At 38.2% G+C, this 12,817-nt stretch overlaps 1 protein-coding gene across 3 annotated transcripts in view; it reads right to left on the reverse strand.

Annotated features, from left to right (window-relative positions):
* LOC145984231 (ankyrin repeat and BTB/POZ domain-containing protein 1-like) overlaps positions 1–12,621 on the reverse strand; it is a 60,316-nt gene extending 47,695 nt beyond the window's left edge. Inside the window, exons 1-4 of one of the 3 annotated variants that reach the window (XM_083117805.1) lie at positions 11,434–11,449; positions 10,085–10,194; positions 8,755–8,817; positions 3,132–3,332 (exon numbers count right to left, since the gene is read on the reverse strand). In XM_083117805.1, the coding sequence (XP_082973931.1) occupies positions 3,132–3,332; positions 8,755–8,817; positions 10,085–10,092 (272 nt within the window). In that variant the 5' untranslated portion in view covers positions 10,093–10,194; positions 11,434–11,449. Of the gene's footprint in view, positions 1–3,131; positions 3,333–8,754; positions 8,818–10,084; positions 10,195–11,433; positions 11,450–12,158; positions 12,292–12,440 lie in introns of those variants that run through there. The other 2 variants (XM_083117804.1, XM_083117806.1) reach the window with 2 other exon arrangements.
* Positions 12,622–12,817: the final 196 nt, after the last annotated feature.

The raw sequence follows: 12,817 nt of genomic DNA on the forward strand, positions 1-12,817 counted from the left end.
TTCATTTTTACCATCAATATTTTCCATGTTTACATCTCATTCTGATGTCATGTGAATTGGATTTATTCATTGCCAACATATATAGAATCAGTTATGTCATCCCATGTACTTGATATATATAAAAACAGAAGTGTCAGAAACTGTTTACATTTTAAGACATTCCCGCCCATAAATGACCATGGTCATTTTAAAGTATGTGCTTGTATTTGCCTGTAAACGACTAAGGTCATTTTTGCTGCAATGTCCATTTCTTCAGGTTTTTTTTTTTGGCATCCCCACCCCCATGTTGATTGGTGAATGAAAAGGGGGTGCACCACGTGACTGGGGGAAGTCCAATGCAGTACCCAAGAGCATGTCCAGAGAGCCAAATTACCAAGGGCTCCAGAGGGCTCAACACTTTTGGATCCTTGGAGGACCAATGGGGGGTCATCAGCAGGAACCCTCAAAGAGGTCGGGTTCCTGTCTGAAAAAGTAGACTTAAAAGTGACACTTGCAGAAAAACTCAAAAGTTTAAGATGGTGGCCACATTCTTTTAGGTAAGTTTGGATTCAAAAAATGCCTGGGCTGTTCATTTAAATGCCCCTCCCATTGCTCAGCGTGAATGTGTTAACCTGAGGATGCTGCCATGGTGACACATACAAAAATTGAAAGAAATAAGAGGCACTCATCAAACAAAATTAAACTGTAAATATTTTGCAGCTTAATTGTTTTATCATGGATAAGCAATCAACACTGCATAGGCAATTTTATGAATTGTTTTTGTAATTGTTTTCTTATGATTAATTTCCAAGGACTAGTCTTCATTAATGAATGTTACAGCATCTGGGCATCGCTAATGAAGGCAGTGGATCTTTGAAAATAATCAGAAAAACCAATTAAATTTGCAACGTGGAAATACAGAACATCACCTAAATTGTATCTACAGTGGCCACAATGAAAATATCAACAGTTTCATTTTGTTTTCAGTGCAAAAACAATCTTTCCTAGACCATTGTAGATGTAGCTTGAGCAACTCAACTGCATTTGTGGAGGCCTGTGAGTGCTCCATGCAGTGAGTGCTTCCTGCATGAATTGAGATGTAAAAATCCTGTGGGGGAAGACACCTTCCATTTCACGGAACCACCGCCTGTTTCTTCTGTCATGATTTTTATTTGGCTAGTGCATGCTAGTACCTTGGCATATCAATACCTAAAGGGTACCCTACCTACACAAAGACCAGACCCCAAAATTAATTTCCCAAGCCATGCCCTCTCCTTGTTAGTAATATCTGCAATTTTGGTTGTTGAAGGGGAATCCTTGGAAGGTCTCATTTACGTAAACTGATTTGTGAAAGGTAAAAGGTATTTACGTAAACTGATTTGTGAAAGGTAAAAGGTAAAGTTCAACATGAGTATAGCACCATGCAATGAAGGCACATTTAGGGGATGTGGGGGTAGGACCCCACATATTCTCGATCTTGGCCATTTTGGAGGTGACGTGATCAGCACCATGGTCCAACCACCTTATGCGGGGATAAAGTCGGAAAAATGTACCCACCCTGGGTATCAAACCTGAGTCTCCCGCATGGCAGTCAGATGCCCTACCAACTAGACCACATTGGTTCTTTGTGATTTGTGAAATTGTGTGATACTCTGTTAACTATGGAACTATACAGCCCCTCTTCAACATATCAAAAATCACATAATTTTCTATTATCAAAACATGAAATTTGGTCTACATATCTAAATAATGTTCAAAAATAGCATTTACAAATCACAAAATAAGATTGGCATTTTTTGTTTTCTATTAGTGAGATTTCACACCAAAGCAACATCTGCAGGCTTTTGTATCATATCATGTTGCTAAGGTGTGTCACATGCTTCTTGTCACTTTGATGTGAAACCTCCATTAGATTGCCTTAGATTGACTATGCAGGTCTGAATCTTATAAACATGAAGGAAAATTTGCTGTTATCTGAAATATTTTTAATGTCAGGTAAAAGACAGATCATGGACTGTTCTATGTGTACCTATTATTGGACAACATATTTTACATTTCCTCTAACAATCAATCATACTTCACAAGCTTGTAACAATTATGTAAATTAAAACATGGGCAAATATCAATAAGGAACAACCACACAAATTTCAATTAGGAACAATCACGAAGGATGCTTTACCCTGGATTTGTATCAAAGAACTCTATCAATACAACACTAATTGATTTGCATTCTTTGTACTGCTAAATTTTAAAGTGACACACTTTATAATGTTTCAATACAAAAAAATAATGGAATATATACATTTAGATCACATTCATTTTATTATTTGTTGAGCAGTCTTAAAAGTGCAGAAATATAGTTATTGGCCTCTTCCTTTGCCATCTTTAGCAACCAGCTTGACAAATTTGGTACATATAGTTCGTAATAGCATTTAAATATTGAAGACTAGTTTCAAACTCTGTCATACTGCCTCACAATTGAATTCAGATGGCATAACTGGAAATCAAGACTGAACCTTCTCTTCACAAAATGGTATACTGGCCACAAATCTTCCCAAAATAACAGTCTTTAGCAATCCAACAGCCAGTTGTCATAGAACAAACAATCAACACCAATAATTTATTAACAATTCATGCTTCTCAAAGCATAATTGGGAATATATGGATAAAGTTATCTTCTGCTTGATATGCAAAATATGTGTAATAAAGGCATAAAATGCACAGTATGAAAAAAAACAAGTTTTCATGGGATTTTTTTTTCAAACTGAAAGGAAAGAACTTGCTGGTATTGGAAAATCTATTGCTCCCATTCTAATTGTATGACACTGTGCTTTTTCAAATAAGTTGTGTGATAGTGTGCAGACTGAAATAACAAATAAAATATGTAATCTTCTTGGAAGACATACTATTCTGAACTAAATAGAGTTTGTTGAGAACTTTTATGACATACTGCAAAGTTAGTTGCATAACAAGAAGCTGTACATGACATTAGCCAACATGAAGCTGAATACCACAGAAAATGGCTCAGTAGAATTATTCTTTTATTTTCTACAAAATTTCAGCCCATGGCCTTTTAAAAGTAATTTTCTGCTCATCTGCAGGAAAACTTATTTTATTATTTATATATTTTTTAAATACTATATGTATCTTACCTGCGAAGAAATTGTTCAAACAGATCCCGTCTCATTGTCTGCTTTGTGATGACTTTATAGTTTAACAAGAGCTTCCGAATTTCATTGTTCAAGGCACCATATAGGCAGCGCTCACCATCAAATGTGTTTGCTTCACATCTAGCACCATTAGCAAGCAGAAACTCCACCACATTCATGTGCCCACATAAGCAGGCATAGTACCTACAAATAGAATTAAGAGTTTTAGTATCTACATGTGATCATAATTATCTAGTCAACAAAGACAAGCCGGCCCCTGAGGCAGCGTGGTTAACACATTGCGCTATGATGCCAGGGGTCCCGAGTTTGAATCCCAGCTTGGGTATGGATGTTTGTGAGTGTCCATTCATCAATTTCATCATATCATCACTCAACCCCATCTTCGCAAATTAGCCAAAAGTGGCACAAGAGGCAAAGTAAAGGAAGTCAATCAACGAACACAATCTCTCTATCCATTTTATATTTTGCACATTTTAATTCACTTTTCTACCTCTTGGGTTAATCTCAAGGAGGATGAAATGGATTATGAAACACAATAATTCCATCCATTCCTTATTCAGGGATCAAACCTGGGACCTCTATCTTCATAACACTTTATGCCACAGGGGCCAGCATCAATTTCTCATGCAACTTCTGGAGAGTGAACAGTAGCAACTTCAAATATTTGATTATTGAAAATTTGTAAAAGTGCACACAACAGCATAGTTATACAAACAATAAAAACTCAATTTCCTACAGTATTCAATTTTGGGAGATAGAGATATTCTGAAAATTAATGTGCCATACATTTTCTACTTTCTTTATTTTAAATAAATGGTCAGACACCATTGTCTTGGAAATACCCTGATAATGTCAAAATGTCTATATGATCCAGCACATCATTTACTGCATTTCTATGATTGACAACTCATATGTTTTGGTTAATTATCTATATTGTCATACAAAGAAGTGTATGGTGTGCATATTTTCTTATTTACAAGCTAAGATAACATAGCTTTGCAAGTATAGTGCAAGACATTATTAAAATGAATGTTTTGGGATTAAAATTACATTCAATTATCCACCTTGCAAAGCATTCACACACACTCACACAAAATCTTAGTAAATTGTTGGAATAAACTCAACTTTGAACTTATAGTGTACTATCAGATTATTACAGCAAGAGCATAAGAACATAAATTTCACTTTCAATTTTGATGAGTATTTAAAATTAGAGTTGATCGCTTCGACAATATTGTTGAACTGTCTATTGGCAGCCTGGGAACATAACAGTAAACACACTCGCTTTTGTTCCTTTTCAGTATTTATTACCCCTTGACCATGTGGACCCAAATGTGGACTAAAAGTAGACCCCTCTCACTTACCTAATACTTTCTCTCTCCAGTCCTGGTAACTCCTCAAATCCAGCATGCCACTTTCTCCTCAACACCACCTTCTCCTCATGCTTGCCCAAATGCTACTCCCCAGATCAGCCACGACCTCCTCCCAGCCAATGTCTCCCAGTTTCCATTACTTAGCAATGACATTGCCCGATCGGAAGTCACACCTGAATTCCTACTTCAAGATCTCCCTCTCTGTCCACAATATATTACACTATGTGTGGTACCAGGACTGGAGAGAGAAAGTATTAGGTAAGTGAGAGGGGTCTACTTTTAGTCCACATTTGGGTCCACATGGTCAAGGGGTAATAAATACTGAAAAGGAACAAAAGCGAGTGTGTTTACTGTTACGTTCCCAGGCTGCCAATAGACAGTTCAACAATATTGTCGAAGCGATCAACTCTAATTTTAAATACTCGTCAAAATTGAAAGTGAAATTTATGTTCTTATGCTCTTGCTGTAATAATCTGATAGTACACTGTAAGTTCAAAGTTGAGTTTATTCTCTAGCTCACTTTTAGTGTGTCACTAGTGACCTTATCACATTCTAATGAGATGACGTAAACGACAGTTTGAGAGACCAATGTTGTGGTAGGAGTGTTGACAGAGTGAGTGCAGAACTCACCCGTGACCGAATACGCTACACTCTTTTTTATTTTGATTTGTGCATTATTAAGTCAATAAGTCTATGATATTTCTAGTGAGTTTTGTACCTACATGTTTTTGTCGTGTTAATAGAAAATGCCAAATGTGTCTAAGTAATTTTATATTATATGAGATTTGTGAAGCACAGATGGAACTGTCCAAGAATTCTTCAGGGCAGCCTCGAGAAACATGTGTTTCTTGTTAGAGTTGATCGCCTTGACAATATAATACACTGAAGTAAGTCTTGAAGCTTTCCTGGTGACGAATGATGAATACATTATCTCGGTTTATATCAACCAGGTCAATTCTGGAAAAGTTTCCGAGCTTCCGAGAGCTAATGTCACTCTCATCTTCAGGGTAGAATTGCAGCGCTGAGTGTCAACCCAGTTAATATATATCTGCATGTGACTGTTTCTGGTGACGATGGTGGACCAATCTGGAGCCCTGTCTGCTGCATTCCTGCTGCCGGCTGACTATCGCTAGCCAGGCTGGATCCAGTTCGAGTCCTGTGTCATGATTCAGATTCTCCTTTTCCTCATGGATTGCTCATCAAGCTATTGCCTTTTTGATAATCCTGCCCCAAGAGTTTGACGATTTAGCAATAATTTCTATGTTGTTAAAATCTATATAGAATAGATCAAATGTTCAGCTAGTACTAACTTCTCCGTATGGAAATTCTTGATGTAACTCATATGTTTTCTGCAGTATTGTTCAATTGTCCTGCCTGTTTGCCCAATGTATGCTTTCCTGCAGTTGCAAGCAATTCAGTAAACTCCAGGTGCTTTGAGTCCTAAATTGTTCTTGGGGTTGCATAGTAGGCTCCTGATTTTCAGTGGTGGTTTGTGGATGGCTTTGATATTGTGTTTACTGACAATACAGCTTATAATCCCGGAGAGGTTTATGGTGTATGGCAGGATAGCTATCTTCTGGTCATCTGTTTTGTCCAAATTGCCTGGTGTGTCTGAATTTCCCCCAGCATCTGGATTCCTTGATGTGTTCGGGTTTTCCACTGTGTTGGTCTTCTTGGACAGTACTCGGTTTAAAGTTCTGTTGATTTTGTTTTCTGAGTACCTGTTCTGTCTGAACGCCGTGCGTGGGCCTCCCCGATGGCGCAGTGGTAGCGTTGTTGCCTTGTAATCAAGGGGTCCCGGGTTCGATACCCGGTGGAGACACAAGTGGTTCGGATCCCACTTTAAACTGTAGGTCCAGTCCCGATTAGCCTTACTGTGCATAAAGTGGACTTAAAATAACAAATCAATCAATCAAATGAACGCCGTGCGAAGATGCTGAATTTCTTCTGGTGGATGCGCTGCATCACTGATGCAGATGGCCCAGTGGAACAAGGTGGAGAGTGCTGTGGTTCGTTGAAACGGGTAGTAAAAACTGTTGGCATTGGTGTGAGCCGGTTTTCGGTACACACTGTGCCACAAAGTTCCATCCAGCTTTCATTTGATGAGGATACCCAAGAACGGGAGGCTCTTATTTTTCTCTGTCTCCATGGTGAACTTGATGTTTGGCTGCTGATTGTTTAGGTGATCCAGGAAAGACTGGAGAGTATCTCAACCATGTGGACAGATGATGAAGGTATCGTTGATGTATCTGTAGAAGGTGGCGGGTTTGAATGGTGCTGTGTTCAACACTTCATGCTCGAAGTTTTCCATAAAAAGTTGGCTATGTCAGGCAAGAGTGAGGAGCCTATAGCCACTCAATCGGTTTGTTCATAGTACTGTCCGAAGTTAATATCAGCATATGCTCGAATAGTCTGATGATACCCAGTGTGAAGTGGCACTTCAGTAACCCCAGTGAGACGTCAAGTAGTTCTTTGGTGAAGAGTGACACTATGTCGAAACACTTGACGATGTTCTGATGTGCTGCAGTGTCTTGACGAATTCTGTGGTTTTTTTCATGTGATGTTCACAATTCCCTGTCAGTGGTTGTAGCTGGGCCATCAGGAACTTGGCGAGTCTGTATTTGGGGAATCCAATAGCACTGACATTCGATCTTAATGGCACTGCTGTCTTGTGTATTTTGGGAAGTCCATACCGCTGTGGTGGTATAGTTCCGTCTGGTGTCAGTTTCTCCCAAATTTGTTTCAGTAATTATGTTTTCTTCAGGAGTGCTCTGCTCTTCCTTTCAACTGCTGCTGTGGGATCTCAGGAGAGTTTCTGGTATGTAGAGTCTGCTGTCTGAGAATAACTGAAGCATTCCCCTTATCAGCTGGTAAAATCAGAATGTCCTCGTCTTCTTTTAAGACCTTGAGTTTGGCCTTCTCTGCTCGTGAGATGTTGGGTCTCGGCAGAACGGCCCATTTAAAGGCCACATAAGCTTCTCAGCATATATCTTGTGCAGCTTCGTCGGGCAGATCATTAACCATCTTCTCGATGCTGCTGATTATGTCCCTGAGGGAGATATTTCTCGGTGCTGGAGCGAAGTTCAGCCCCTTCAAAAGGATAGATAGTGTGGCTTTGTTGAATCTACTGGCAGCCAGGTACTCAGAAAACAAAATTAACAGAACTTTAAACCGAGTACTGTCCAAGAAGACCACCACAGCAGAAAACCCGGACACATCAAGGAATCCAGATGCAGCGGGAAATTCGGACACACCAGGCAACCTGGAGAAAACAGAGGACCTATCCTGCCATACATCATAAACCTCTCCAGAATTATAAGCTATATTGTTAGTAAACACAATATCAAAGCCATCCACAAACCACCACTGAAAATCAGGAGCCTACTACGCAACCCCAAGGACAATTTAGGACTCAAAACACCTGGAGTTTATTGGATTGCTTGTAACTGCAGGAAAGCATACATTGGGCAAACAGGCAGGACAATTGAACAATGCTGCAGAGAACATCAGAGTTACATTAAGAATTTCCATCCGGAGAAGTCAGCTGAACATTGGATCAACGAAGGCCATAAAATAGATTTTAACAACATAGAAATTATCACTAAATCATCAAAATATTGGGACAAAATTATTAAAGAAGCAATAGCCATCCACAGGGAAAAGCATAATCTGAATCAAGACACAAGGATCAGACTAGATCCAGCCTGGCTAGCGATAGTCGGCAGTGGGAATGCAACAGACATGGCTCGCAATTGGTCCACCATCGTCACCAGAAAGAGTCACACGCAGATACATATACACCGGGTTGACACTCAGCACTGCAATTCTACCCTGAAGATGAGAGTGATGTTAGCTCCTGAAAGCTCAGAAACTTTTCCAGAATTGACCTAGTCGATAGCCCGAAAGAATTTATTCATCAACATAATACACTATTTGAAAACAAACACATGCATTGAAACAAAAGTGTAATAAAGAAGAAGGGATATCATAAACACATCATTTATAAATATAAAATGTATTCAAAATAAATTTAAAAATAATAACATGCCGTGAAATATGTCTGAAAACCAAGGGAGTGCCACGCTCTCCTGCAACCAATGAAGTGACTGAAGCAAGAGCGACCGATCGCAGGTTAACAACTTTTTTGTGTGTAAGTAGTGCCCATGGCATAATATTTAATGTAATTTTACTGATTACTGAGGTAAATTAACACATTTTAACTGTCTACTTACAAAGGTGTACTATCCCATTTGTCCCTTACATTAACGTCAACTTCTTTTTCTTCGACTAGATATCTGAAAAATAACAATACTGTTAGTTTTAATCTGACTGCACTAGATACATTTCAAAGTATAGCTCAATTTCAATACACCTAAAGAACTATTGTAACATGCAATAATGTCATCAAGAAAATAGGAGCAATACAACAGCAATCACATTAAAGGATAAAAACCGAACAAAAAGTAGTTAAAAGGATAATAAAATGATTTGGGATTTAAAAAACTGCATTGTTGCCATCAGCTGTTGTTTATGTTTTGATTCATATTTAGAAGCTGTGTGCTTGTAACATGGATGTGAACACACACCATCCCTTTAGGCAACAACTCAAAATATTTAATGATTTTCACAAGTTTAATGGGAATATTTGGAAGTACATTAGAATAGTGAAAATGATTGTGGAAGCATTTTTGTTGCTTGGATAAACTATTAGTACAGATAAAAGGGCCCAAGTTCCGATTGTTTAATTCAGAATTAATCATGATACACAGGCATGGTACGGATTCTATTTATGTCTGTTAACATATACTTCAGAGTCTTAGTGACCACTTACTGTGTCTTGTCTGAAGAACAATTTTCCCCTTTTGTATGCTTATACATGATTTTTTTGTTTGCAAAAAGCAGTTTGTTTAATCTTGTCTTGAATACAAAATGTTGCCATCGTCTACTTCACGTGCTTGGGGTGTGATTGATTGATTTGTTGTTTTAAGTCCACTTTATGCACAGTAAGGCTAATCGGGACTGGACCTACAGTTTAAAGTGGGATCCGAATCACTTGTACCTCCACCGGGTATCGAACCCGGGACCCCTTGATTACAAGACGACGACGCTACCACTGCGCCATCGGGGTGTGAAAAAGTACATCACTAAATACTTTCATTGTTAGGTGGGTTAGGTTTAGAGCTCTTAGCATTAATAAACCATCCCTAAATGCTTCCTGAACCTGATCACGTAACATCTGGTCTCAAGTACGAAACTCCTGTCGAACCTCGCATGAAAATCCATCAGTACTCCCTGTCTGAGACAACCGGACACCAAGAGCAGATACTCGCATAAAATGCTTCTGAAATCATCCTTCCTCTGGTAACTACTACACAGCAAAGCTTTCAACTGTGATAATTAATTTGTGCAACTTTGGAATTTACATCCAAAATTGTTTCCAGTCCTACTTTCAAATACTCCAACAAAACTTGCAAAAAATCATTAAACATTCAGAACCATCACTGTTAAAAGTTTCACTAAATATTATTTACGAGAGACATTGTGGTTTGAAGAGTAGCTTACATGAGCATCTGTGCTTCCCGGTGATCAGCTGTTCTTCATTTATGGCCATCTGAGACCTGGACTACCCTGTACAGGGATTTATCCAGAATTTTCCATCTGGGGGTTGTATGCTTAAATTTAGGGGTGTAAGAGTAAATTTAGAGCTAAAATGACTATGCATTGGGTCTTTATGAAAAATTTTAGGTGATGTTAAAGAAATTTTGGAGTGTGCAGTGGATAAATCACTCTCTATGCTTGTGTTCCTAAACTCCAGCCAAGTCAGCCAAAGTCGACCTCGTCTGTTCTAGAACTCAATGCAAGTATGGCTTGGATTCATTAGTGAGCTCCGTACACTTCCGATTCCATGACGTCATAGTGCGACATATAAGTCTTACTTGGCTTGTGAGATTTGATTGATTGATTTGTTGTTTTAAGTCCACTTTAGGCACAGAAAGGCTAATCGGGATTGGACCTAAAGCTTAAAGTGGGATCCAAACCACTGTATTTCCACCAAGTATCGAACCTGGGGTATAATTTAACAATACAGGGAATTTCTCCAATTTGTATGAAATTTCGGATATTTACTAATTTGGGTCTCCTAATCACGAATCTGCACTTAAAATTTGGCGCTCACGTATAGAAATTCCTGAATTATGGCTAGCCCACGGACCATTGGCGCGTGGTTAGGTTAGGAAACATAGTTAAATTTTAGGGTCGTAGTAATATCAGGAATATATATATTTCGTTCTTTAAGTATTCGAAACGGAAAATCTTGCGATAAATAATGAGCAATTGTGCATTGTTGGTTGCGATGACTGACCATCTTATTTTGCAAGTTTGAACACGTGAGCGCCAAATTTTAACTTCAGATTCGTAATTAGGAGCTCTAATTTAGTGAGTATACTGAATTTCAAACAAAATGGAGAAATTCCCGGTATTGTAAAATCGCTCCGAACCTGGGAACCCTTGATTACAAGGCTTGAGAGATTTGAAAGTAATCCTCGATGTGACTAACTTGGCTGACTGAAGACAAAAACTAGCAGTAAGCGTGACACATCAGCTTCTTTCAATGACCGGGAATCATTTATTTGATGCCTTTATGAGTCAGAAAGGCAACTGAAAGAAAAGGTGTAGTTAATATTATTTTATAAGTCTTTTTGTAGATGTATGAATTGAAAAAATATGCAAAATCCGTTATGCGAAGAGAAAAGAATATAAAACAATTAAAACAAGTAGATTTGATTTGAACTGCAATTGAGGGGTCACTAAAAAAAATTTAAATTTTTTTAAAGCTACTTTATTTTCCATTCAACATTGTTAATGTTGTTGGTGTTAATACACGGTACTAAATTAAATTAAATTCTCCTTACAATAAAATACTACAAAAACAATTATTTTTGATATGGAGGCATAAAGTTATTTGTTGACTGTTTCGGTTATTTCCTGTGTCAATTTCTAAAAGTTATCCACATTTTTCATTAATGTAGCCGAGCATTACAAAAAGGCGAGATCTAGTGCCATTTACACCCAAAACTAATGCTTTTAAACATGCATCAGCTCAAGAGTGAAGCAGACAATCCACCACACTGTTTGTAAACTCCTGCTTGGGGCAGCTTTGATAGTGATGTCAACATGACGTTTCTTGTGACATCTGTGCAGAGTGAACTGTTTAAGCCACTCCTAAGACCTGGGTTGACTTGGCGGGAGTTTAAGAACACACGTTATGTGAGGCTTGAAGGGGGTTTCATGCTTCAGACCAGATATTATGTGATCAGCTGTTGGAAGTATTTACGTAAGTTATTTTAATGCCAAGAGGCTTAAACATGACTCGCCAAACCTAGCAAGGACAGCATTTGGGAACGTTTTATTCATGCTACGTGTCCTAAACTTGGCCTGCCTAACCTAACAACAAAAGCACTTAGAAATACAAAACCCCTTCGTATCTAACAAGGAAGTGTGTGTGTAAAGTGCGTGTTCACAATGATTAGTTCGGATCGGAATTAAACAATCGGAACTTATCCTACCTTCCTTTATATCACGATGATAATAATACAATACTTCTTCCGCGAAGAAAACGGAGTGTGGACAGGTATACCCTGTTCCTCAATCCCCACGAGCTCTTTTTCTTGGGCACACGCAGAATTTAAATGGTAAATAAATACACATAATTAATTTCAACATTGTAGTGGTTTCATTTCAATGTTGTCAATATTCTAACTTTAAGCAAAATACACATGCAATAAGTTACACTAAAGCAAACATATAATACTCTGCAGTGTACTATAAATAACAGTAATAACAACTCAAGATTCCAAGATTTTAAAGTAAAATAATTGATTTGCGAATAACGAAGTTTGGTAGGAAAGCTTTAATGTACCTGACTTTGGCTAGGTCTCCCCTTCTGCACCCGAGAAACAGTTCGTTTAAATCCATACTGAGAGACTGAGTCCACAACAATAACAATTATATTACATAATGCATTAATAACTATAATTTAAAAACTCTAAATGATAAATATTGTTGTTTTTGTGGATGGCATCGTCTGCCATTGTTTTCGTTTTTCTCTTGTTCGATGATTGTGCGTGGGGTTTCCCTTATTGCACAACGCGGTACCAACCTTATGTTCTGACGTAAAAATAAATAAATGTGTCCGAAGGATAGTCTAAATCTAAAAAGCCTAACATATCAACTTAGGCATTTAGCCTAACAATGAAATTTTCACACGGTGATGTCAGAGCGCAAGATTGCTACGAC

This window comes from Lepisma saccharinum, chromosome 2, assembly GCF_977018435.1.
Source record: "Lepisma saccharinum chromosome 2, izLepSacc3.1, whole genome shotgun sequence".
Classification (NCBI taxonomy): Eukaryota; Metazoa; Arthropoda; class Insecta; order Zygentoma; family Lepismatidae; genus Lepisma; species Lepisma saccharinum.